Genomic DNA, 27,131 nt, shown 5'->3' with positions numbered 1-27,131 from the left:
GCAATGGTACCTGAACATACATATTGAGCCTCCATTATTCTCTTCTATGAACTATGGAGTATAATATACCTCATAATGTCACGTGACATAAAAAAAATAATCCATTTAGATCATAGTATATGTAAAGTATTTAGCTCTGTGTCTGGCATGTAGTTGCTGGTAAATAAATGAGAGCTCTTATTGATGCCACTGAGAATTTTGGAGAACCTAGTGTGTGTGTGTGTGTGTGTGTGTGTGTGTGTGTGTGTATTGGCTTGAAATTGTATTTCCCAAATAGCAAGAAACCTGTAGATTCCTACTAATGTCAGTGGTAGCTGGCAACGGAAATAGTATTTGGTTCATTTACTTCTAACATAGCTCTCTGTTGGAATTATTTGGGAATCTTGTTGATTTAGTCTCATGGTCCAAGACCAAAAAATTAAAAATATTGGTATTAGAACCGAAAGCTCTGATTTCCACAGTAATGATGACATCAGTAGATATGCAGAGCTCCAACACAGACTTCTGGCACATATAGACTGCACTTTCTTGGTTCCTAGTGTCTCCAGTCTACCCAAGTTCAAAGGAAACAGCCTCTCAAGTTGCAAATCCATATAAGGAGAACAACAACAGACATGCGAACACGGATAGGGTAAAGAAAATAGACATTCTGTAGACGTCTATTAGGTCCATTTGATTTATGACCTCTGTAAGTGTCATTGTTTCCCAATTTAGCTTCTGTCTAGATGATCTGTCCCTTGGTGAGAGTGGAGTGTTGAAGTCTCCCACTATTAAGGTATTGGGATTGATGTGTGATTTAAGCTTTAATAATGTTTCATTTACAAATGTAGATGCTCTTGTATTTGGGGCATAGATGTTCAGAATTGTGATGACCTCCCAGAGGGCACTAAAAATCACTACCCAGCAGGATATCAAAGCAGATGCTGAGGCACATAGCAAAACTTTTGGCAGAGTGAAGTGAATCTTATGAAAGAAGAGGGAGATAGAAAGACCTAGAGGGGATAGAAGCTCCACAGGAGAGCAACAGAACAAAGAAATCTGTGCACAGGGGTCTTTTCTTTTCTGAGAGTGATACTCCAACCAAGGACCATTCATGGAGATAACCTAGAACCCTTGCACAGATGTAGCCCATGGCAGATCAGTGTCCAAGTGTGTTCCATAGTGATGAGACAGGAATTGTCTCTGACATGAACTGATTGGCCTGCTCTTGGATCACCTCCCCCTGAGGGGGAGCAGCTTTACCAGGCCTCAGAGGAAGAAAATGCAGACACTCCTGATGAAACCTGATAGGCTAGGGTCAGATGGAAGGGGAGGAGGACCTCCCCTATCAGTGGACTTGGACAGGGGCCTGTGAAAAGATGAGGGAAGGAGGGTGGGATTGGGAGGGAATGAAGGAGGTAGCTACAGCTGAGATGCGAAGTGAATATAATAAAATTAATATAAAACTAAAAGTTTTAAAAAAGAAAATGTATTTTTATTTGAAAATTTTATACATGCATACAATGTATTTTGCTCATATTTACCCTGGGCTGCTCACCTTAACTGCTTCAAAATCCTCCCTCCACTTCTCTCCAGTGGTTTACTTTTTCATGAATGTTTTCCCCAAAAGAAATGAAAATAAATGAAAGAAAAAAATTACTGGACCTTTAAATTTTATAGAAGCTACTTTGAAGGAGGAGGTTCTTTCAACTATTCAGGGGGGTGTGACGATAGCTTTCTACCTCTGCACATTTCATCTGAAGCAGCAGTTATCTGAGCACACCTTCATCTAAGTTAAGGTTTATTTGCTCATTGGACTACCTCTTAGAGGTGGAAGTTAAGTCATATTGCTTAAGACACTATACACTTCAGATAAAGAGCCTAGAGGCTTTGAGTTGGAATGAACCAGAAAACCTCCAGATGGTACTATAATAAGGTACTATGCTAGCTTCCAAAGGAGGGAATAGTAGTACTAATAGTTGTGCCCACCTATGATGTCTATGAACTACAACAGTGACCAGCATGGCATAGTAACCCTAAGAATGCATTAGTGGCATGTGTATCTTGGCAGTAACCAATGTCTCTCTAATTGGGTGTTAGACTGGCTCAAGAGGAGGGAAATTGTGCCTGGTACTGGAAACCTAGGGAAATACTCAGGGTTAGTGAAATTGTGGCTCTAGGAGGTGAAGTAACAACTACAGCTTTTCTAAATAATCATAATCCCTAACTGTGAGAGCAAGAGATTGCCAAGTCCTGTAGAACATTTGAAAATAAAACAAACAAACAAACAGAAAATACTGGGATAAATGTGAGAACAACTTCATATGCCCAGGAAAAAACTCAGGTTCATTTAGAAAAGATCCAAGATTTTGTTTATATCACAAGATGATCTTTGGCTTAAGAACTACCTGAAACAATAAACAATAATTAGCAATAACAAAAGGAAATAAGCCCTGAGAAAGATAATATGAATTCAACTTTCAACAAAAAGTCACAAAGCATCCAAATAAATGGAAAGTATGCCACTTTCAAAGGAAAGAAGCCAAAACCATAAAATGGAAAAAAGCATCTTCAACAAATGGTGCTCGTCTAACTGGATGTCTACATGTAGAAAAATACAAATAGACCCATATTTATCACCCTGCACAAAGTTAAAGTCCAAGTGGATCAAAGACATTAACATAAAACCAGGCACACTAAACATAAAACCAGGGGAATAGCCTTGACCTCACTGGCACAGAAGAAAACTTCTTGAACAGAACATGAACAGCATAGGCACTAAGATCAACAATCAATAAATGGGACCTCATGAAACTGAAAGGCTTCTGTAAAGCAAAAGACACTGTCATCAGAACAAAACAAATGTCTATAGACTGGGAAAGGATCCAGCCCTATATCTGACAGTGGGCTAATATCAGAATATATAAAGAACTCATTAAGTTAAACACCAACAAACCAAGCAATTCAATTAAAAAATTTGGTACAGGGCTAAACAAAGAATTGTCAATAGAGGAATTTTGAATGGCAGAGAAACATTTAAAGAAATGTTCAACGTCTTTAGTCATCAGGGAAATGCAAATCAAAATGACACTGAGATCTCATCTTACAGTCATCAGAATGGCTAAGGACAAAGGCTCAAGTGACAACACATGCTGGAGAGGATGTGGAGAAAGGGGAATCCTCCTCCATTGCTTGTGGGAACGTAAACTTCTACAACCACTTTGGAAATCAATGTGGCTCTTTCTCAGAAAATTAGGAATAGTGCTACCTCAAGATCCATTTATACCACACCTAGACTTATACACAAAAGATTCCCCACCATTCACTAAGGACATTGGCTCAAGTATGTTCATCGCAGCTTTATTTGTAATAGCTAGAATCTTTATACAACCTAGATGTCCCTCAATGGAGGAATGGATACAGAAAATGTGGTACATTTACACAATGGAGTACTACTCAGCAATTAAAAACAAGGAAATCATGAAATTTGTAGGCAAATGGTGGGAACTAGAAAAGATCATCCTGAGTGAGGTAACCTAAAAGCAGAAAGACACAAATGGTATATTCTCACTTATTAGTGGATATTAGCCATTTAGTATAGGATAAGCATACTAATATCTATAGTCCTAAAGAAGATAAACAATGAGGAGGACCACAGAGAAGATGCTTAATCATCATTCAGAAGGGCAAACAGGATAGATATCGGAGAAGACAAGGAACAGGACTGGAATCTTCTACAGAAGACCTCTGAAAGACTCTACCCACCAGGGTATTGAAGGAGATAGCCAAACTTTGGGCAGAGTGCTGGAATCCTTATGGAAGAAAAGGGATATAAAAAGACCTAGAGGGGACAAGAACTCCACAGGGACAACAACAGAGCCAAAATACCTGAGCACAAGGGGTCCTGAAGAGACCAATACTCTAACCAAGGACCATGCATGGAGAGGACCTAGACCTCCTGTTCAAAGGAAGCCCATAGGCTACTCAGTTTCCAAGAGGGTTCCCTAGTAGGGGGATCAGAGGCTGTCTCTGACATGAACTTAGTGGTTGCCTCTTTGACCACCTCCCCATGGGGGGTGCAGCCTTGCCAGACCACAGACAGAAAGCCTTGATGAAACCTGATAGGCCAGGGTCATATAGAAGGTTAGGAGGTCCTCCCCTACCAGGGGACTAGGGAAAGGGCATAGAGGGAGAAGGGTAAGTGTGTATGGGACTGGGAGGAGACGAGAGAGGGGGCTACAGTAGGGATACAAACTGAATAAATTGTAATAAATAACTAAATAAAATAAAATAAAATAAAAAAATAATAAAGAAAGAAAAAAGAAAATGTAGAGGACAATGACATATCTTTATTCCTGGCACCTGTGAGATACAGACAGAGGGATCATAAGCTTAAGGTTATCCTTGGCTACATAGCTATTTTGAGGCAAGCCTATGCTAAATGGATCCTATTTCAAAAAACTAAGAGACAGGGGGCAAGAACATGTTAAAGCTATGTTGACCAGTTTCTCCTGTCTACACTATTAGAGATATAGAATTGCTTATACTCTTTTTACCTAGAAAATTTATTTGGAAAATAAACCTAAAAATAACCCAGAATAACTCAGATCACAAGAAGTTTATAGCTTTTTTAAAGATAGGTTTTCATGTAGCCAAGATACGCTTTGAAACTCACTATGTAGCTGATGAGGATGATCCTCTTGCCTTCATCTCCCAAATGCTGAGATTACCCGTGTTCACTACCATTCCTATTTCTTTCTTCTTCTTCTCCTTTCTCCTTTCTCCTCCTTCTCCTTCTCCTTCTCCTTCTCCTTCTCCTTCTCCTTCTCATCCTCCTCCTTCTCCTCCTCCTCCCTCTCCTTCTTCTTCAACTTTAGGGCTTCGTATAACTGTCTATAAATTTCATTTGTGCCTTAAATTTTTGCTATACTATTATAGTTTTATAACTATATATATTTGTGGTTTTTACCAATCTATTTTATTTTTAAAAATTATATGTTTAGTTCTCTCTGCCATCTGGGAAGAGGGAGGAAGGGTGAGACTGGGAGGATTTGAGGGAGGGGGCTTCAATCGTGATATATAATAAATAAATTGTAAAAAAAATGAACATAGAGTCTCAACTATGTAAAAAAATATATATATATATGTTTCGAGGGATACTTGAGTGTGCATGCTCCCAGAGGTCAAAAGAGGGTGGTCAACCCTTGTAACTGGATTCATGGGCAACTGTTACCTGAGCCACCATACATGTGTGTGTGCTGAGAACTGAACTCCAGTGCACTGAAAGAGGAGGAAGTATTCTTATCTGCTGAGCCACTGTCTCCTGATTTTATTCTTGTAATGAAATTTTATTTAGTCTACTGCTTTAAAAAAAATGGTGAGGTTAGCCACAGCTTCTCTTCCCTTCTTTTTTTCTATCTTTTTTTTTGACACGTTCTCTTTATACAGTCAAGGCAAGCTTCCTATGTATATCAATCATACATGGCATATTAAATTTACAATAAAACTAGGCCCAAAAGAAGACTAAGATCTACAATTGTAACATGTATGCAGAGGGCCTAGGTCAGTTCTATGCAGGCTTCCTGGTTGTTATTTCAGTCCATGTGAGCTCCCATGAGCCCAGGTTGTTTCATTCTATGAGTTTTCTTGTCATGTCCTTAACCCTTCTGGTTCCTACAGTACTTCCTCCCCTCTTCCACAGGATTCCCCGAGCTCTGCCTAATATTTGGCATTTGTTTACATTAGTTTCTGGATGAAGCATCTCTGATGACAATTGGGCTAGATATCAACCTATTAGTATTAGCAGACTATCATTAGGAATTATTTTCTCTACTAGTTCTCTGGACTATCCAAGAGTGTCAGGGGGAGGGATGGAGGGAGAGAGTACTTACTGGGAGCGACAACTGGAATGGAATAGAGGAAGAGGGCATTTGTGGGATGAGCTAGAATCCTAGTGCAAAGGAAACTCCCAGGAATCTACTAAGGTGACCCTAGCTAAGACTCCCAGCAATGGGGGATATGGAGCCTGAACTGGCCATCTCCTATAATCAGTCAAGACTTTCCGTGGAGCAACTGGGACACCAACCTAGGCATAAAACCTTTGACCTACAATTTGGCCTGCTTACAAGATGTGTGGGAATTATTTTTTCTTGAGGCAGAGTCTCACTATGTGGCCATGGCTGGCCCAAAACTCATAAAGATACACCTGCCTCTACCTTCTCAGTGCTGGGCTAAAAGCTGAGCATCACCATACTGTTGTCTAGTTTCTTTTTTTTTCATGTCTTGCTTAAGAGGGCTTTTAAATCCATTAAACTTGATTTATAAATTTATATATATATATATATGTACTTTTCATAGAAAACTACCTTTGAGTATTCCCTTTTTGTCTTGTTTGTCTCAGCATAATTTTTGTAGTCATTTGTAATTACATTATCATATAATTTTTTTACTTCATTCACACAATTAAAAATTATTTAAAAATTTCCTGTAATATATTTGACATTTTTCACCTACCTCAATACCTCCCAGATCTCACTTCTTTACTCACCCAACTTTGTGTTTTTCTCTTTCTTTCAAAAACCCAGGAAAAAAATATATTTTTTAGTTTGGTTGTCATACTTAATTTTTTTTTAATATTCTGCTTGTTTCACATAATGTGATGGCACAGACATTTTACTGTGTTCGTAAAATTTTGTGTAATGTTTTTTCAAAGAAGCTATAAAATTAGTCCATTAAGTAGATTCACTTAATGATTTCTTAGGCATTTGGACATTTTAAATGCTTTTAGTTATTCACTATCATTAATAATGCTGAGTGTCTACCTTGGTTCTAAAAGCTTTTCTTGTTGTGGTCTGCATTAGTTTTAGGCTTGCATTCTTAATAAATTTTCTAGGTAAGTGAGTGTAAGGAGTTGTAAGCCTTTTGATCAGTATTGTAAATATCATTGAAAAATTATGACAGTTCTTGGGAAGGTGGTGTTTATTTTAACATTGTGATTTTTTTTACTTGGTCTTATTGAACTTTAATTTTCTCATCATTGAAGTGGTAATGAGTGACATTGGACCTGAAACACATAAAACATATTTTCCCTACCTTTCTGATCTTTTTGTTATTTTTATCTTGAAATTTTCCAGGGAGAATTAATGTTTTCCAGAGTCTCCTTTTCATATTTAGGAGATACTTGACATTATTGAAGAATGTTTACCTAGCTGTGTTTTCTGTGTAGCCAGTTTTCCTAGTCATCATTACCTTTATCTGAAGGGGGAGCAAGAAGTACTTCTAAGTGATTCTTTTTTTTTTTTTTCCTACAGCACACTAATGCACAGTCTGGTCTCCTTACTAAATCTTTTATATTCTTTCCTTTAAGTCTAGTGAATCATTTTCAAGGTTACCTGTCACCAAGTACTGCAATTATCCATGACATTTCACTAAAAGCATTTCAGTAAGATGTAAATGACTCTTTAGTCAGAAATAATCATTGCCCTTAACGTCTACTTTTTTTTTATTTGAAGCATTTCAAAATTAACCAAAAGGATATACATAAGGAAAAATAGGTGAATATGAGAATGGAGAGACAGAGGGGAAAACACCACTTGGAGAACAAACAAATAGACAGAAAAAAGATGTGATGTGTGGCATTTTGGCTGTTCATGTTAACCTTGTTATCCTAAATTGCTAGAATAAGCATTGAAGTGCAACCTCTTTCTGAGATTGTCAGCTTTGTGACATTATCATAAAGTCAGTTTTGTCCAGTGACATTGGACAATCAAGTTCCAATTTCTGTTTTCCAATTCCTTAGGACTAAAATGAACCTAGGCCTGCTGGTCCCCACCTATGATTCCAGCATTTAGAAAGCTAAAGCAAAATTATTATTGTAGGTCTATAAGCCTGAACTATATAGTGAGTTCAAGTGTGGCCTGAGATACATAGTAAGACCTTGCTGTTCAAAATAAGCAAGAATGAAATGAGTTAGTTAGTTGGACTAAGAGAAATGATCGGTAGAACCCTGTGATATTTGGATAGTAAATATCTATTATGCAAGTGCTGTTTTGACTTTGCTAAGTATTTCTTGTATCATGCCATATGCTTCAGTAAGATTTTAGAATCCACTTTCAACAAATAATTTGTTGGAGATTTTATAGGCCAGACAGTGAACAATGAACTTCTTTAACAATATTCTTTTGAGACCGCACCTCACTAGTTCAGGTGAGTCTCTAACTTACTATGCAGTTGTCAGTAAAAACAAGCAAGCAAGGAAGGAAGGAAAGAAAGAAGAAAAAAGAAACAGAAAGGAATGAATGAATGAATGAATGAATGAATGAATGAATGAATGGTTGGATGTATAACAAAACCCATAACCCTTACTCAGAGTGGGTAAGAGATAGTTTATTTTGGAACTAAATATGAGCAACCACAGCCTGGGAACACAGATTTGGGTTACCCCAATTTCTGTGTCCCAATATGGAAGCAATTTCTTGAATATTTTCTAGTACTAGAACAAAGGTAGTCATAAATAAAGATTCTTTTTTTGGTGGAAGTAGGTGGGTTAATGTAAGGTGAAAACATGTCTTTTCTAGGCCTGAGGTGCTGTCCGATAGTATCCTTCGCTTTGCTGTTAGTTGAAAAAAATGCATGTTCAATTTTTACATTCTAATTAGTTAACCTAATGCTCACAACGCTGTTAGATCATGTACATCAGAATACCGTAAATGGCCGTGAAGAATGCTAAAGCTAGTCCAAGATAATCTGACTCTGAATTTGCCAGTAACGCAAAATCTGTAGGAGGATCAGGAGTTGAAGGATAACCTTATCTCCAAGTGATTTCAAGGCCAGCATAGGATACAGGAGAACTCCCTTTCTAAGAAAAAGGAAGGATCAAACTGGAAATGGCAATGCATGCTTGGATTCCAAGCATTTGACAGATTGAGACAAAGATAGCTTTCAACTCCTATCCTTCTGCCTCGATATTCCAAGTGCTAGCTTTATAGGCATGTATTTATCACAAAAGGCTGTTGATCCTTTCAACAACTGAGGTCTTCAGTAATTGTTACATTAATTTAAAGTTAAATTACTGAATTAAGAAAAACTTAACTGGATTAGGTGGCATAGGTCTATTATCACTGGGGAAGCAGGATTGCAACTTTGAGGTCAATGTAAGATATGTGAGCAAAAGCTCCCAGAAAGAAACTGCACTTTTAGTTGAACTTTCTGAAAGATTGAGTCACTGATGAGAACTTCAGTGATAGTACAGGGTTTGGAATACTGGCAAATTCAGAGACAAATTATACATAAGTTTGAGGACATCCCAGGATTCATAGTGAGGTCTTTTTTTTCAGAAAATAAAAAAGCAAACATACCATAAAAGAAAGTAAGGATTGGGCAGAGGATATAGCTCACTCTGTGGTAGAATACTTGCCTAGATCATATAAAACCTAAGTTCAGTCTGATCTGAAAAAAACCCTGATCATGTTGATTTAGTAGCACTGGTGGAGTAGTCATCTTCAAAATATGAACTTCTGTAAAAGTGCAAATGCACTGGGAAACATTTTCATCCTCAAACTTTTATTAAAACTTGGAACGTTATCCAAATGAAAACAGCAACAAATAATGTGTTTATTATATTTTTATTTTTCTATATTAGTTATAGTTTATACACTTTCTATCCCAGCTGAAGCCCTCTCTCTCATTCCCTCCCAATCCCACCCTTTCTACCTTATCTTCTCCCATGCCCCTCTCCAAGTCCACTGATAAAGGAGGTCCTCCTCTCCTTCCATCTGACCCTAGCTTATCAAGGATTCATCAGGACTGGCTACACTGCCTTCCTCTGTGGCCTGGTAAGGCTGCTCTCCCATCAGGAGGAGGTGATCAAAGAGCCAGCCAATGAGTTCATGTCAGAGACAGCCCCTGTTCCCCTTACTAGGGAACCCAGTTGGATATTGAACTGCCATTGGCTACATCTTTGCAGGGGTTCTAGGTTTTCTCCATGCATGGTCTTTGGTTGGAGTGTCAGTCTCAGAAAAGACCCCTGTTTTCAGATTTCTTGGTTCTGTTGCTCTCCTTGTGGAGTTCCTGTCCCCTCCAGGTCTTTGCATCTCCCCCGTCTTTCCTAAGTTTCCCTGCACTCTGCCCAAAGTTTGTCTATGAGTCTCAGCATCTGCTTTGATACTCTATTGGGTAGAGTCTTTCAGAGGTCTTCTGTGATAGGCTCCTGTCCTGTTCCATGTTTTCTCCCTCTTCCAATGTCCATCCCATATGCCTTTCTTAGTGAGGATTGCTCATCTTACCCAGGGTCCTCCTTGTTGCTTAGCTTCTTTATGTATACAGATTATGGTATATTTATCCTGTATTATATATCTGATATCCACTTATAAGTGGGTATATACCATGTGTGTCTTTCTGTTTTTGGGATAACTTACTCAGGATTGTCTTTTCTAGATCTTACCATTTGCCTACACATTTCATGATTTCCTTGTTTTTAATTGCTGAGTAGTATTCCATTGTGTAAATGTACCACAATTTGTGTATCCATTCCTCAACTGAGGAACATCTGGGCTGTTTCCAGACTCTGGCTAGAACAAATAAACCTGTCACAAACATGGATGAGCAAATGACCTTGTTGTATACTTAAGCATCTTTTGGATATATGCCTAGGAATGGTATTGCTGGGAATCGAGGTAGTAATATTCCTAATTGTCTGAGAAAGTACCAGATTGATTTCCAAAGTGGTTTTACAAGTTTACGTTCCCACAAGCAATGGAGGAGGGTTCACCTTTCTTCACATCCTCTCCAACATGTGTTGTCACTTGAGTTTTTGCTCTTAGCCATTCTAATGGGTGTAAGGTGAAACTTCAGGGTCGTTTTGATTTGCATTTTCCCTGATGACTAAGGACATTGAACATTTCTTTAAGTGTTTCTCTGCCATTTGATATTCCTCTACAAAGACTTCTCTGTTTAGCTCTGTACCCCATTTTTAATTGGATTACTTAATTTTTTGCTTGAATTAAAAGTTAAAAGTTTTATCTATTCTGGATATTAGCCTTCTCTCTGATACAGGGTTAGTAAAGATCCTTTCGCAGTCTGCAGGCTGTCGTTCTGTTCTGATGACAGTGTTCTTTGTTTACAGAAGCTTTTCAGTTTCATGAGGTCTCATTTATTGATTGTGGCTCCTAGAGCCTGTGCTGTTGGTGTTCATTTCAGGAAGTTGTCTCCTGTGGCAAAGAGGTCAAGGCTCTTCACCACTTTTTCTTCTAACAGATTCAGTGTGCCTCATTTTATGTTAAGGTGTTTGATCCACGTGGACTTTAGTTTTATGCACAGTGATAAACATGGATGTATTTGCATTTTTCTACATGTAAACATCCAGTTAGACCAGCACCATTTTTTGAACATGCTGTCTTTTTTTTTTTTTTTTTTTTTCATTGTATGGTATTGACTTCTTTGTCAAAAATCAAGTATCCATAGGTGTGTGGGTTTATTTCTGGGTCTTCTACTTGACTCCATTGATTCACTATTCTGTTTCTATGCCAGTACCACGCAGTTTTTATTACAATTGCTCTATAGTACAATTTGGGATTAGGGATGGAGATACCTCCAGACAATTTTTTGTTGAGCAGGATCATTTTAGCAATTTTGTTTTTGTTTGTTTGTTTTTCCATATGAAGTTGAGAATTGTTCTTTCAAGGTCTGTAAAGAATTGTGTCGGTATTTTGATTCTGTAGATTGCTTTTGGCAGGATGCCCATTTTCACTATGTTAATCCTATCGATCCATGAGCATGGGAGATTTTTTTCCATCTTCTGATATCTTCGATTTCTTTCTTCAGAGACTTGATTTTTTTTTCCAAATAGGTCTTTCACTTGCTTAGTTAGAGTCCCACCAAGGTACTTTATGTTATTAGTGGCTATTGTGAAGGGAGTAGTTTCCCTAATTTCTTTCTCAGCACTTTTGTCTTTCCTATACAAGACGGCTTCTGATTTATTTGAGTTAGTTTTGTATCCAGTCACTTTACTGAAGGTGTTTATCAGCTGAAGGAATTCTCTGGTTGAATTTTTTGGATCACTCATGTATACTATCAAATCATCTGTAACTAGTGATGCTTTGACTTCTTCCTTTCTGATTTGTATCCCCTTGATCTCCTTAATTGTCTTATTGCTCTAGCTAGGACTTCAAGTACTATGTTGAAGAGATAGGAGAGAGTAGGCAGCCTTGCCTTGTCCCTGATTTCAGTGGGTTTAATTTAAGTTTATCTCCATTTATTTTGATGTTGGCTATAGCCTTGCTGTATATTGCCTTTACTATGTTTAGATATGTGCCTTGTATCCCTGATCTCTCCAAGACTTTATACAGGAATGGGTGTTGGATTTTGTCAAATGCTTTTTTGGCATCTAAGGAGATGATCATGTGTTTTTTCTCTTTTAGTTTCTTTATATGGTAGATTACATGATGGAGTTCTGTATATTGAACCACGCCTGCATGCCTGGGATAAAGCCTACTTGGTCATGGTGGATGATATCGTTTATGTGTTCTTGGATTCAGATTGCAAGTATTTTATTGAGTATTTTTGCAACAATGTTCATAATAGAAGATAGGTCTGAAGTTTCCTTTTTTTGTTGGGTCTTTGTGTGGTTTAGGTATCAATGTAACTATGTATTCATAGAATGAGTTTAATAATGTTCCATCTGTTTTCATTTTGTGGAATTGTTTGAAGATAATTGTAGTTAGCTCTTCTTTGAAGGTCTGGGAGAATTCTGCACTGAAACCATCTGGCCCTGGGCTATTTTTTAGAAGGGAGAATTTTGATGTCTCCTTCTACTTTCTTGGGGGATATATTCAATCTATTTACCTAATCTTGATTTAATTTTGTTAAATGGAATCTATCAAGAAAATTGTCTATTTCATTTTGATTTTCAAATTTTGTGTTATAAAGGCTTTTGCAGTAAGACCTAATGATTGTGTGGATCTCCTCAGTGTCTGTTGTTATGTCCCTGTTTTTGTTTCTGATTTTGTTCATTTGAATAGTTTCTGCTGCCTTTTAGATAGTTTGGCTAAGGGTTTGTCTATCTTGTTGATTTTCTCAAAGAAACAGCTCTTGGTCTCATTGATTCTTTGTATTTTTTTTTCTTTGTTTCTAATTCATTGATTTCTGCTTTAAATCAGATTATTTCCAATCCACTACTCCTCTGATGAATTAAAATATCTATTGATTTTTCAGGTTAGTAGTAAAGCCATGATGTCCTGATTTTTGTTGGATGTGTTCTTATGCCAACTTCTAGACCTCTGTTTATCCACAACATTCCCTGTTTGTTCCTGGAGTCTTCATACCAGGTCTTTTTCTGGTGTCTGGAGTAATCTTCAGACAAGATGAGAGAGGTCCAAAGGTTTGACAGTGTGTGTTGGTGTTTCTGCTGTAGCTAAGGGAGGAAGGTCACAGGTCAGGTACACAAGTGTGGGTGAGCAAGCATGGGCATACGCGCAGAAGTTTGCCTTGAAGGACAGGGTGCTAGAGAGTGTAGATGCCTGGACTATGGGGTAGGGGGGTTCAGATGCATGAAGGAGTGTAGGCACTGGCACTGTTCGTAGGCACAATGCCTATGTGTAGGTTCCTTGAATATCTCAGTGGCCTACATTCAGATTTGTCTAGTCTCCGACAGTTGTTTGCCTGCATTCCACTGGTCGACCCACCGAGCAGGGGCTTCAATGTTGAGGACGCTCTCATAGAATTCCCTATGTTGCCCACAGTGGGGCTTTGGGTGGGATGAATTTGATCCATCCCTAGTGCTAGTGTAGAGGGACCCTGGATCTGGGACTCTGCATGCACTCATTTGGAGGTGTACTCAATCTCTAGCAGGCGTAATCAGAAAGTATAGTGGTTCCCCCTGTTCTCTACTCTCAGATTTGTGCCTGCTGGGGCAAATGCGAGTGTAGGAGGTCTGTTAGCTCAGAGGTGCTGCAGCCGCAGAACTTGGATTCTGGTATAGTAGCCGATTGAAAGTCCCACCATAGCTTCAGAACTGGGAGGCTGGTATAGATGTCTGCTGAGAGGCCCTGGGAAGGCCTTATAGCTGCCTGTCGATCTGGGTGGCCTGGCAGACCTGGGTGACCTGGACAGCCGGGTGCCCGCAGATGAGGAACTGGGAGCCTGGTACAGTCGCTGACTGGGCAGTCCTTGGGAGCAAGTACAGCTGCTCACTGACCCTAGTCATGGGAGGCCAGTATAGCAGGCAACCCGCTGCTGAGGAACTGAGAGGCTCGCCCTTGCTGTCTCAGTTACCGAGCAGGGAGTTCTGTGCTGGGAAGAGTGGGCACTGTGGACCTCCGCCACTGAGGAGGGAGGTCTGTCAAGGGGAAGTGCAGGGGGGGGGGGTAAATATTCGCTACTCTCAGTCCCAGAGAAGTGCGCTGGTGACCTCGATCCAAATGGTCTCAGCTCATGGGTTGTCCCCTCTTGCCCAGGAAGCCTCATGTTGATGTTCTGGCTTCAGCTGCCCCTCCACTGAACAGTTTTGGAGTTTCAGATCCTCTGCCCCTCGGATATGGTGTACACTGGTCCGTGACATCTTGGATTCCAGTGTTTACTTTAAAATGGGTTAATATTTGGAACAGCAGTGAGATTTGTGGCGTATTATCTTGGCATGTGTTCCTACTGCCTTTGAAAAATTGCTCTGCAAGCTGGGTGCCTTGTTGCACGCCTTTAATCCCAGCAGAGGCTGAGGTATAGGCAGAGGCAGGTGGATCTCTGTGAGTTCAAGACCAATCCTGGTCTACAACAGGAGGCCAGGAAAGCCAGGGGTACAAAGAGAGGCCTGTCTTGAAAAACCAAAAAACACCCCTCCAACACAAATAAAAACATAAACCAAAACCAAAACCAAACAAACAACAAACAAAAATCACCAAAAAGCTCTGTGGTAACTTTGAAAACTAATTGCATAATCATAGAACATGTGAAAGCCACTATTTTGTAGCCATTTGAGAAAGCAGAATGACTTTTCACTTCCCTAAGTTCTGGGAATTATGACATCTACAACTTGTGTTACTTGAAATGACTTGCTTGTTTCAAAGGTTTTTTTTTTTTTTTTAATCATTTTAAAAGTAAAATTGGGTGGTTAGGGAAGTTGGGAGGATTCAGAAAGGGAAAGAAACATGATAAAAATATTTTAGTAATAAAAAAATAAATGTAAGAAGAAAATACTCAATGGTAGTTGTTTAGAACTCCAGTTATTGCAGGCAGCAGAAAGGATAAAATAGCCAACAAAATGCTTAGTAAGAAAAGGTAAAAGTCAAATAAGCACTTTTGAAAGCTTTGGAAAACTGTGCTATATTCCTGGAACTCTAGGTCATGTGCATGTATAGACCTTTGTATGTGACCAGAGTTTGTACTTAGCTAGGAAAAAACCTGAGAAAACTCTGCTTCCCAACTTTTAGATGACTGGAGTCTCTGGACAAGAAGCAAGTAAAGTCTGGAGCAAAATTGTGAATTGCCTGGCTAAGTGTTGAAGGCACACCCCAAAATACATACAGATCAGTTCAACAAAGGCTGTGTTAGTTAGGGTTTCTATTATTGTGAAGAGACACTATGACCATGGCAAGTCCTAATAAGGCTAGTCTATATTTTCAGAGGTTTAGTTTATTATTGTCATGGTGGGAAGCATGGCAGTGTGCAGGCAGACTTGGTGCCCAAGAGGTGGAGAGTTCTATATCTGGATTGGCAGGCAGCTGGAAGAGATTGTCTTGAGCTTTTGAAACATCAAAGCCCACCCTCAGTGAAACACTTCCTGCAACAAGGCCACACCTCCTAATAGTGCCACTCCCTATAAGCCTGTGGGCCCTATTTTTATTCAAAGTGCCACATTCCACTTTCTGTCCCTCATAGGCTTATAGCCATATTGTAATACAAAATGTATTTAGTCCAACTTCAAAAGTACCCATAGTCTATGACAGTCTCAAGCTTGTTTAAACATCCAAAGTTCAAAGTCTCTTCTGAGACTCCAGGCAGTCTCTTAACTACAACTCCCTGTAAAATCAAAATTAAACAACAACAACAACAACAACAACAAAACAAAAACAAAAACAGGTCACATACTTTCACCATACCATTCCAAAATGGAGGAGAGGGGGCATAGTGAGGAAATACTGGACCAAAACAAGACTGAAAAACCAGCTAGGCAAACTCTAAACTCTGCATCTTCATGTCTGGCATCAAAATGCTCTTCAGTTCTGCAACTCCTTTCAACTTTGTTGACTGCAACACACACCTTTGTCTTGGGCTGGTTCCATTCCCTGCTAGCAGCTTTCCTTGGCATTTTTCCCACAGCTCCGTCATTTCCAACATCTTGGAGTTTCCAAGGCAATCCAGGGTTCACCTTCACAGCTTCATGCAATAGTTTCTCTAGGCCTCCATGCAGGGACACTCTGGATATATACCTGTCCTGAGTGGCTTTCCTTAGTGGAGGAAGGCGATCCCATGATTGCTTTCTTGTACTCTTGACTCTAAAAGCCAGAACCACATGGCCAAAGCTGCCAAGTTCTGCTGCTTTCTGGGGTTAGGACATAGCCCCCTTGTTCAATACCATCTGAACCAACTTTCTGTTTTCTATGGTTTACTTCACTCTTAAGCTTGACTGTTCTGGAACTTGCTCTGTAGACAAAGCTGGGCTTGAACTCTGAAATCTCCCTGCTTCTGCCTCTCAAGTGTTGGGATTAAAGACACACCACCATACTTAGCCTTAAGCTTTTCTTTAATTCTTTTTCTTGTGTTGGTAGCATAGCTGGGTGGGGTCTTGCTCTGAGGTGACCACTCTTTATTTCATTTAGCACCAGGCTTTTATTTAATCTGTTTACACTTCTTGGTGTCCCCTTTCTCCCCAACTGTACATGTTTTCTTTTTTCTTGTTTAGCTTTTTCATTTTAGATTTTCGAAAGCATGGCTACCAAGCAACACAGGCAATACTAGACTGTCTGGAAATTTCCTCTGCCAAAGTTGCTAATCCACAACTCTTTAATTTATCCTCAGGTAGATTTTTTTTTTTTTTTTTTTTTTTTTGGACAAGGAGAGAAAGCAGCCACTCCTTTTGGCCAATACATCAGACCAACTATCTTTAGGAGACCTCCATCTTCAAAACCTCTTTATTGGGACCCCTGTAGTTCAAATCACTTTCAGCACCACTGTCTTCTATGCTCTTACGAAAATGGCCCATTAAACCTCATTTAAATTGTCCAAAGCCCCAAAGTGTTCCACATTCCTCCAGATAGCCTGGCCAACCATAGCAATATCCCAGTCCTTGGTACCAAATTGTCTTAGACAGGGTTTCTATTGCTGTGATGAAATACCATGGCAAAAAAGCAAGTTGGGGAGGAAAGGCATTTGGCATATGCATCTACATCACTGCTCATCATTGAAGGAAGTCAGGACAGAAACTCAAATAGGGCAGGATCCTGGAGACAAGAGCTCTTTTGGAGGCCATGGAGGGGTACTGCTTATTGGCTTGCTCTCCAGGCTTGCTCGGCTTTCTTTCTTTCTTTTTTTTTAATTTTTTTTAATATTAGTAACAGTTTGTTAACTTTGTATCCCTGCTGTATCCCGCTCCCTCTATCCTTCCCAGTCCCACCCTCCCTCCCTCATCTCCTCCCTGCCCCTTTCCAAGTCCACTGATAGGGGAGAACCTCCTCCCCTTTCATCTGATACTGGTTATCAGGTGTCTTCAGGACTGGCTGCAAAGTCCTCCTATGTGGCCTAGCAGGGCTGCTCCTCCCTCGGGTGTGGAGGAGGAGGTCAAAGAGCCCACCATTGAGTTCATGTCAGAAACAGTCCCTGTTCCCCTTATTAGGGTACCCAGTTGGATACTGAGCTACCAAGGGCTACATTTGAGCAGAGGTTCTAGGTTGCATCCATACATGGTCCTTGTTTGGAGAAACAGTCTCATAAAAGAACCCTGTACCCAGATATATTTGGTCCTTGTGGAGCTCCTATCCTCTCCAGGTCATATTAACTCCCCCACCCATTTTTTATGATTCCCTGCACTCTGCCAAAGGTTTGGTTATGAGTCTTAATATCTGCTTTGATACACTGCTAGGTAGATTCTTTCAGAGGCCTTCTGTGGGGAATGGCAGAGAAACACTTAAAGAAATGCTCAACGTCCTTAGCCATCAGAGAGATGTAAATCAGAATGACCCTGAGATTTCACCTTACACCCATCAGAATGGCCAAGATCAAAAACTCAAGTGACAACACAAGGTGGGGAGGTTGTAGGGAAAGGGGAACCTCCTCCATTGCTTGTGGGAATGTAAACTGGTACAACCACTTTGGAAATCAATCTGGTGCTTTCTCAGACAATTAGGAATAGCGCTTCCTCAAGATCCAGCTATACCACTCCTAGGCATATATCCAAAAGAGGCTCAAGTACACAACAAGGGCATTTGCTCGGCCTGCTTTCTTGCAGAACCCAGGACAAACAGCCCAGGGGTGGCACCACACACAGTGGCCTGTGCCCGTCCCCATCAATCACCAATTAGGAAAATGCCTTACAGATGGATCTTATAGAGACATTTTCTTTGTTATTGTTTTGATTTTTTATTATCATTTATAACAATTTATTCAATTTGTATCCCAGCTGTGGCCCCCTCCCTCATCTCCTCCCAATCACACTCCCCCTCCTTCTTCTCCCTCTAATGCTCCTTCCCTATTTCACTGATTGGGGAGGTCCTCCTCCCCTTCTATCTGACCCTACCCTATCAGGTCTCATCAGGCCTGGTTGCATTGTCTTCCTCTGTGGCTTGGCAAGGCTGCACCCCTCTCAGGCGAAGGTGATCACAGAACCTGCCACTGAGTTCATGCCAGATAAAGCCCCTGCTCTCCAGACTAGGGAACCCACTTGGAGACTGAGTCTATGGGCTACATCTGAGGTGGAGTTTTAGGTCCTTTCCATGCATGGTCCTAGGTTGAGGTATCATTTTCTTCAGGTCCCCCAGGGCTCAGTTTTTTTTTTTTTTTTGTTTTGACTCTGTTGTTCTCCTTTTAGAGCTGCTGTACCTAGAGGCATTTTCTTATTTGAGCTTCCATAATTTTAGATACTTCTTATTTGTGTATCAAGATGACGTAAGAGTAGCTGGGACAGGCACAGAGACTTATTAGTTCAAACTGTTTAATGTAATCTCTTGCCTGGTCCTGTGGCACAGGCCTGATTGAGGCTATAAAGTGAGTTAAAGGTTATCTTGGTCTACTTAGTGTGGCCCATATTTTTTTAAATATATACTTTATTTTTTACAGTTTATTCACATTATATCTCAGTTGTTGCCCCTCTCTCATTTCCTCCCACCCTCCCTCCTTTTTCTTCCCCTATTCCTTTCCCCTAGTCTACTGATAGGGGAAGTCCTCCTCCCCTACTGTCTGACCCTATCCTATCAGGTCTCATTAGGACTGCCTGGATCCTCTTCCTCTGTGGACTACCTAGGTCACCCCACCAGGGGGAAGTGATCAAAGGATAGGCAACTGAGTTCATGTCAGAGACAGCCCCTGTTCCCCTTACTAGGAAACCTACATGGAGACTGGTCTGGAGATGTAGATGAGTTAAGGTAGATCATCTGCTTAACTTGCATGAAACTTTAATATTGAAAAGGAAAAAAAATAATCTTCTTTCCTGGACACAGATTATAGTGACCTAATATGACAAAGAGTACAGTGTTTATGAAGCCATCAAAAAATCAACATGATAAGAACAGCAAACTTAGGAAATGATGGGGATTCTGATTTTTAGAATTGCTATACTACATTACTTAAAAACATTCATTTAAATATATGACAATTGGTTTGAAATTGCAAAATGGCAATACACTAAACAAAGGTGGTAAAAAAATTAGAAACTCTTCTTGGGGAAGTCTCAGATATTGATTTCTTTGACAAATACTTTTAACTAGCTACTTTAAATATAGTTGATTAAAGGAAATCATGTCAAAAAAGCTGAAGGAAAATCCTTTCCCCATTTGTAGGATGTCCTTTTGTTCTGATGACAGTATCCTTTCCTTTATAGAAGCTTTTCAGTTTCATAAAGTCCCATTTATTGATTGTTGATCTTAGAGCCTGTGCTGTTGCTGTTCTGGGAAGATGCTTAATCTTTATTCAGAAGGGCAAACAGTATATACTTCGGAAGTGGGAGAACACAGGGAACAGAGCAGGAACCTATCACAGAAGGCCTCTGAAAGAATCTACCCATCAGGGTATTAGAAAGCAGATGCTGAGACTCATAGCCAAACTTTGGGTAGAGTGAATGGAGTCTTATGGAAGAAAGAGGAGATAGAAAGACCTGGAGGTGACAGGAGCTCTATAAGGAGAGCAATAAAACCAAAAAAGCTGGGCCCAGGAGGTCCTGCAGAGACTGATGAATCAACCAAGATCCATGGGGGTTCCCTAGTCAGCAGGGGGTGGGGAGGGAGAGGATGGGACTGGGAGGAGATAAGGGAAGAAGCTACAGCAAGGATACAAAGTGAATAAGTTGTAAATAATAAAATAAAAAGAAAATACAAATTAAAATTTTAAAAAAGCTGATGTAAGGAATAAGAACAATTTCACACAAAATAAAGAAAATATCAAGTGATGATATTTTTAGAAGGAAACAGCTAAGAATATACATTTTTAAAGTCTAGTAAATATAATTCACCACAGTGACTGAAGATCAGATTTGTACAATGACTATAAATGCTTAAAAGTCTAAGGATAATTGGATTGGAGTAAATAAAAGAAAACAATTGAAGTCAGCTATTTGTAGACTTGGAACAATTACTGTATTATGGATTAAAAAATGACCTTTCTTTCTTGTCTGTTGGATTGCGTCAAATACAATTGAATAGAGGAATTTTGGAGTGGTCTACAGTTAAGAAAAGTGAATTTAGGGCTTGTCACTTAATTCACTTGATTAAGAGCACTGCTGTTCTTCCAGAGGGCCCAGATTCCATTACCACAGGCAACTTGGTGGCTTACAACTCTCTGTATCTCTAATTCCAATTAACAGGATCCGAAGATGTCCTCTTCTGTCCTCCACCCAAAAATTGTAGAAGATGCTCTTTTCAAGCATTTGTGGAATATTCTTCAAGTGATCCTATGTCAAATCAAAAATGTAAACAACAAAATTCAGTAAAATTCAGTAAATGTAAACAACAAAAATAAAAAAAAATCATGATTCAATGTAATCAGCAACCAGTAATAGCAAGTTTTGAAATGTACATATTTGTGAAAATTAAATAGCACATTCTAAAATTATTAATAAATTATGGAGAGAATCTATCAGAAGTCTTTTTTTCCTTAATAAAGCTCCTTATAATTTGCCAGTTATCATATGTACATAAAGATTAAAAACAAATGTTATTTCAAAAGACATTTGTGTTATAGCTAAAATAGACATGGTGCATTTAGGTGAAAAATATAAAATAGACTTTCAGAGAAGAAATTTTTCTTTGTCTTATGAAAACAAAATATACCTCAGAAAAGCAGCAGAAAAAACCACTTTCATTTTAATTAAAAAAAGCACTAATTTAGGGGCTGGATATGGTAGTGCAGGCCTGTCACCCTAGCACTTATAAATTTTAGTGAGGCTAGTCCAAGCTACACAGTGAAAAAGTAAATATATATATATATATATATATATGTATATATATGATAGATAGATGCACACATTTATTTTCCCAAGCTTCCATGTTTTCTGCAATTGAGATTCTGTTTTAGAATGTTCTTGGTGCTTGTGGTGGGAAGTTGTGGAATTTGAAGACACAAAGAAATCTATTCAGTTTATTTTGTATGTAAGGAAAAAAATGAAATTCAGGGTGGAGAAGTGAATTGCTGTTCTACTGCCAGTAAGTAGCAGAAATATTAGTTTTAGCTACTCCACATTTGCAACATAATTTGTTTTTTATAGAGAGCTACACACTAAGTAGATGATTTTACCTGTTGATAATTAAGACAGCTGAAGCTTAGAGGAGTAAAGTCATTTGCACAGAATTACTCAGGAAGAAAACCATAGAACAAAACTTCCAATCCAGGCTTACTTCTTCCTACAATTTGTGTTTCTCCTCTTTTTCTATATTGTTTACTAAACTAAAATCCTTTCAATCTAACAACGCATGTGCTGTTTTCTCTACTATTCCTTGCTTCTAATATTCCTGTTCCTTGCTCATCTGTGATCCTGTAAAATTAATCCTAAGGTACTTCAGTAGAGATAACTTAAAAACACAATGCAGGGAAATAGATTTGGGCTTAAGATTAAAGGAAAGAGCTTTTATAACTTGCTTTGTTTTCTGAGACACACTGAGATATTGTAGACAGGTTGGCCTTGATTTCATTGGGTAGCCAAGGGACACCTTGAGCTTATGATCCTAACATTTTTATTTGCTCATACAATGAGACAAACCCTATGTGTGTGTGTGTGTATGACCAGGAGGATTAAATACAGTATTACCTGTGAAAAAACTCTGTAGTTGGGGATTAGAAGAAAAAGAAAGAGTAGAAATATTCAGTAGGTACTGAACCTGTACTGCTCACCTTAGATTTGATGTCATTCTCTAGCACCTCTCTGAAATAAAGGCACTGATTCCTATATCCCATTGTAGGAATCTTTGCCTACTGATCAATATGTACCATTACTAATTTGCTTTATTTTTATTCTCTCTTACTAGCGGAATCATTCAAGGAATTTGCTGAACTGCTCAATGAAGTAGAAAACGAGAGGATGATGATGGTAGGTCACTGTATTGGTAAGGGTTTTGTAAAGGAACAGAATCAATGGGATGAATATATATTAAAAAGGAATGTATTACATTAACTTATACTATGTGGGCTGTCTAGTTCAACAATGGCTCTGTTTATTGGAGAGGCTGGGAACCTAGTAGCTGCTTAATCAATGAGGCTAGATGCCTCTGAATCCCCAATATCGTACTGAAGGTTTTCTGAAGAGTTTCTGGTCTTCAGTCCATGTTAGATGGCCAAGAAGCTGGGTTCCACTGTCACCAAAGGATGACAGCCACAGCAGCAACAGGGTAGATGTGTTTACCAGGAGGCAGTGAAGGTGAGTGGACAAAACAATACTGCTTTTTCTCAGACCTCTTTATTTCTGGATCACCGCTTTGGAGGATGGTTTTCCTTTGTTCAGTTAATCCTTTTACACACCCAGAATTGTTCTCTTACTGGAGCACAGATCCAATCAAACCATAATAAGTGTCTTTTCAAAGCAGAGCTATAATTTTATTGAAGCTCAATTCACCATTTATTCTTTAATTTTTTTCTTTTTATGATTTTTTTGGTAGGGCTATTTTGTCTGTCTGTATGTATGTTTGTGTTTCATGTGCATGTCTGAAACCTGCAGAGGCCAGAAGAGGGATCCCCTGGAACTGAGCTTATGTATGGTCACCACCCCTCTGGTTATTATGAAGCTCCCTAAAATACATAATAATATTGGAGTGTTTTATAAAGGTGAAAAACATTGATTATATAAGTTGTTTTTTTTTTTTTTAGTTATCTCTGGTTGCTCATAAAAAAATGACAGGGGTTTTCTGAGTTTATAAAATTTGCTTCTAAAGAAACCTAAGGAGAGACTGACAAGAGCACTTGCAGTTTTTATCTCTTTAATTTACTTCATAGCAAAGTGTCTTCTTGGGGTTTCTATTGCTTCAAGGAAGCACCATGACCAAAAAGCAAGTTGGGGAGGAAAAGAGTTTTTTCTGCTTACATTTCAGTATTGCTGTTCATCACCAAAGGAAGTCAGGACAGGAACTCAAGCAGGACAGGAACCTGGAGGCAGGAGCTGATGCAGAGGCCATAGAGGAGAGCAGCTTACTGGCTTGCTTCTCCTGGCTTGCTCATCTTGACTTCTTATGGAACCCAGGACTAGCAACCCAGGGATGGCACCACCCACAATGGCTGGGCTCTTGCCCATTGATCACTAATTGAGAAAATGCCTTACAGCTGGACCTCATGAAGGCTTCTTTCAACTGAGGCTCCTTTCTGATGACTCTAGCTTATGTCAAGTTGACACAAAACCAACCAGCACAACTGACCCCTTCTCAACTTGACACACAAACACATCACTATGAAGTCACAGCTCTTCCTTTCTTATTCATCCCCAAGATCTCACATTAAAAACATAAATAAGTTTAAAAGTTTCACAGTCTTTACAAATTCAAACACTTTAAAAATTCAGTGTCTTTCTCTGACTCTGTTGTATGGTTTGGATCCCTTTCCCCTAACTGGGCTGCCTTGTCTAGCCTCAATAGAATAAGATGCACCTAGTCTTACTGCAACTTGATATGCCTAGGCTGGTTGACATCCAGTGGAGGCCTCACTTTTTCTGAGGACAAAAAGAGGAGGGGTGGATAGCGTGAGGAGGTGAGAGGGCGGGACTGGGAAGAAAGAACGGAGGAGAAGCTGTGATTGGGATATAAAATAAACAAATAATAAAAATTAAAAAGTTTATTAACTCAAAAATTTTGAGTCCCTTTAAAATCGCCAACTTCTTTTAAAATCCAAAATCTCTCATGTGTGGGCAGCAGTAAAATAAATATAAACCAAATACTTTCTTCCTTCAAGAGAGAAAACAAAATCAGGGCACAGTCACAAATCAAAGCAAAACCAAACTCCAACCATCCAATGTCTGGGATCCACTCAGGATCTTCTGGATTCTTGCAAAGGGCTTGGGTGCCTTCTCCACCTCTGCCTTATGTAGCACATGCAGGTTATCTTCTAGGCACTGGCTTGCTCCACTATAGTGCTGCTGCTGCTGTTCTTGGCAGCCATCCAATGGTATTGGCGTCTCCAAAACTTCTGGGGTCCTCTGCTGCAACTGGGCTGCACTTTGACTAACTGAAGCTCTTTTCTCTTTGATGATGCTAGCTTGTGTCAAGTTGACACAAAATCAGCCAGTACACAAAGCTTTACACTACTGGAACAGGATCATCTTTTGAGATGTTGTTTTCCTTACTCTTTCTCCTGGTTCTTTGCCATATATTTATGTTTCATAGTTTTACAGCCTTTCTAAAATTAGAACCCAAAACACGTTTGTGATGACACACAATAAGGAAGTTCATGGACTGAGGAACATGGCAATGGTCCTTGCTTGATCATCCTTATAAATGAATGTAGATTGTGGCCAGAACTATGAGGAGAGAAAAGGTGGAGTATCCCAGCTATGATCTTTAAAGTAGTCTTTGGTATCTGTAGTAGCTCAGAAGTGGTGTGTAAGCATCTGGATTGCAGACTTCCTGTATAATGAGGAAGCCTGTCTGTGTGTTTTCCTTACTCAGAAGGGAGTTTTGTTGGTGATGTACTAAGTCTATGTTTAAGCAATGACAAAAATAACATCAAGAGTTTTATACCACTGCAAGCAATGTTTTACTGAAGCTAATTTTAGTAGCTTCTTTACCATCAGTGATTCCTGGGCAATCTTTTAGTATTAGTGTGGATACCAACTTTATTTAGCTAGACATCATTCAGCTTTAATTTTGTCTTTATTCAGTAGGAATTTGATTCTATAAACGTTTAGAGACTTTAGGTTGGGCCTTTTGAAGATTGAAAGATACAGTTGTTGTTGTTCCTTCTGTAGCTGTTGTTTTTCACAAAGAGCTCACAAAAATTAATGCAATTGTCAGAAAGGCAATTGAGACAATGCTTACTTAACAGGGATTTTTTGTGTGGTTGCTGAACTTGTAAGAAATTAAAGGTTAAACAATGAAAGAAGAAAATGAACAAGGATTTAGCATGTTTTATCTTGTTCCCATATCCCTAGTTTTGTTCTAGCAGAAAATAGTATTAGAAGAACTGGGTGACAAGATTCACAGTATCAGTTTGTGGTGTGCGAGACTGGGTGATGTTGTCAATTCAATTAAGGGAAAGAGATAGAGTCTCAATTCAGTGTAGCCTATGCAAATTGGCCTGGATTGTGTATTAGAAGTTGCTTATATACTTGTTTGTTCAGGAAAGTTCTCCTTTGAACATGAAAAAGTAGCAACTGTGCCATCCTGGGGCCATCTGAGTATAGAGGCCCAACTGGGCATCCATAGAAATTAATTTCTATGTGGCACTCTCTTTATGAGTGGCATGCTTACTTTCTATTCAAAGTCTGACTAACTCAATGCTTCACAGACAGTCATTTTACATGTTATCACTGAGAAATTTTGGAACTAGTTCTTTTTAAAAATCATCTATTGCTTTATTAAACCCAGCCTAAAACCTAGTGGCTTATAGTAAAATTATGTAATTATAGGCAGCTTTTTAGGCAAGGATCATCAGGCATTTCTTCTTCTCCATAGAGTAGCACTCAATGTACACATGGCTTGTTTTAGTGGTTCTAAATAATGTTCTTGACAAGGTTGGAAGGCTGGGTCCAGCTGGTAAGACACATTGAAAAGAATGACTGCACTGAGTCTCTCTTACTTTTAGTCTCAGGACCAAACAACTTTTTTTTTTTTTTTTTTTTTTTTTTTTTTTTTTTACAGTACTGCCTCATGATTTGCATAAGGAGTGTACAGAGTCAGACTTCCAAGAGAACTGAGTAGTCTCTGGTGGACAATTGTGACCTAAACTTAGAAGTCAGATAATGTTATTTCTTGTTGATTGGTTTAAAACAGTAACAAGCTTCCTCACATTCAAGGTGGGAGTGTTGGGTCTGATCTTTCGATCATAGGTATGTTTTAAAAACTAAGGTCATGTTTTAATACTGCTACAATAATAAAGAAAAAAAAACACCTCACTAAAAAGTTCTTAATTTGTCTCTAGGTGAGTAAACAAAAGCAATATTCTTCATAATCCACAATCCAGTGAAGTATAGAATGTGTTGAACAACAGAACTCCTTGTGTAGATTTCACTGGATCAAAGTTCAGTGTGAGTGTTGGCATGAATTTGGGGACCTCTGTGGAAAAACCTTATAGAAGGAGGAATGGTGCAGGATGACTATATATGGACTTTCTTTCCTTTGGCTGATGAATACAGTTAGATATAGTAATATTAAGTGTCATACTCAGATGAAGGTATTTGTATGACTATGACCAAATAGGATCTGAAAAGAAGTTTCATAGATCTAGTAGATCAGTAGAGGTGTGTTAGAATTAAGAATTAAGAGGTTTTAGGAGGCCATGTGGGTAAGAGGCTTATTTTTTATAAGAGGCAGCTAGGGAAAGGAATA

The 27,131-nt window shown here is 39.0% G+C and overlaps 1 protein-coding gene across 2 annotated transcripts in view; it reads left to right on the top strand.

Annotated features, from left to right (window-relative positions):
* Ophn1 (oligophrenin 1) overlaps positions 1-27,131 on the top strand; it is a 389,762-nt gene that overhangs the window by 126,000 nt on the left and 236,631 nt on the right. For both annotated transcript variants that reach the window (XM_060375008.1, XM_060375007.1), the window contains exon 4: positions 22,635-22,696. In XM_060375008.1, coding sequence (XP_060230991.1) covers positions 22,635-22,696 — 62 coding nt within the window. The remainder of the gene's footprint in view (positions 1-22,634; positions 22,697-27,131) is intronic.

The sequence above is a fragment of the Meriones unguiculatus genome, chromosome X, assembly GCF_030254825.1.
Source record: "Meriones unguiculatus strain TT.TT164.6M chromosome X, Bangor_MerUng_6.1, whole genome shotgun sequence".
Lineage (NCBI taxonomy): Eukaryota > Metazoa > Chordata > Mammalia > Rodentia > Muridae > Meriones > Meriones unguiculatus.
This window is presented reverse-complemented; position numbering and strand designations above follow the sequence as displayed.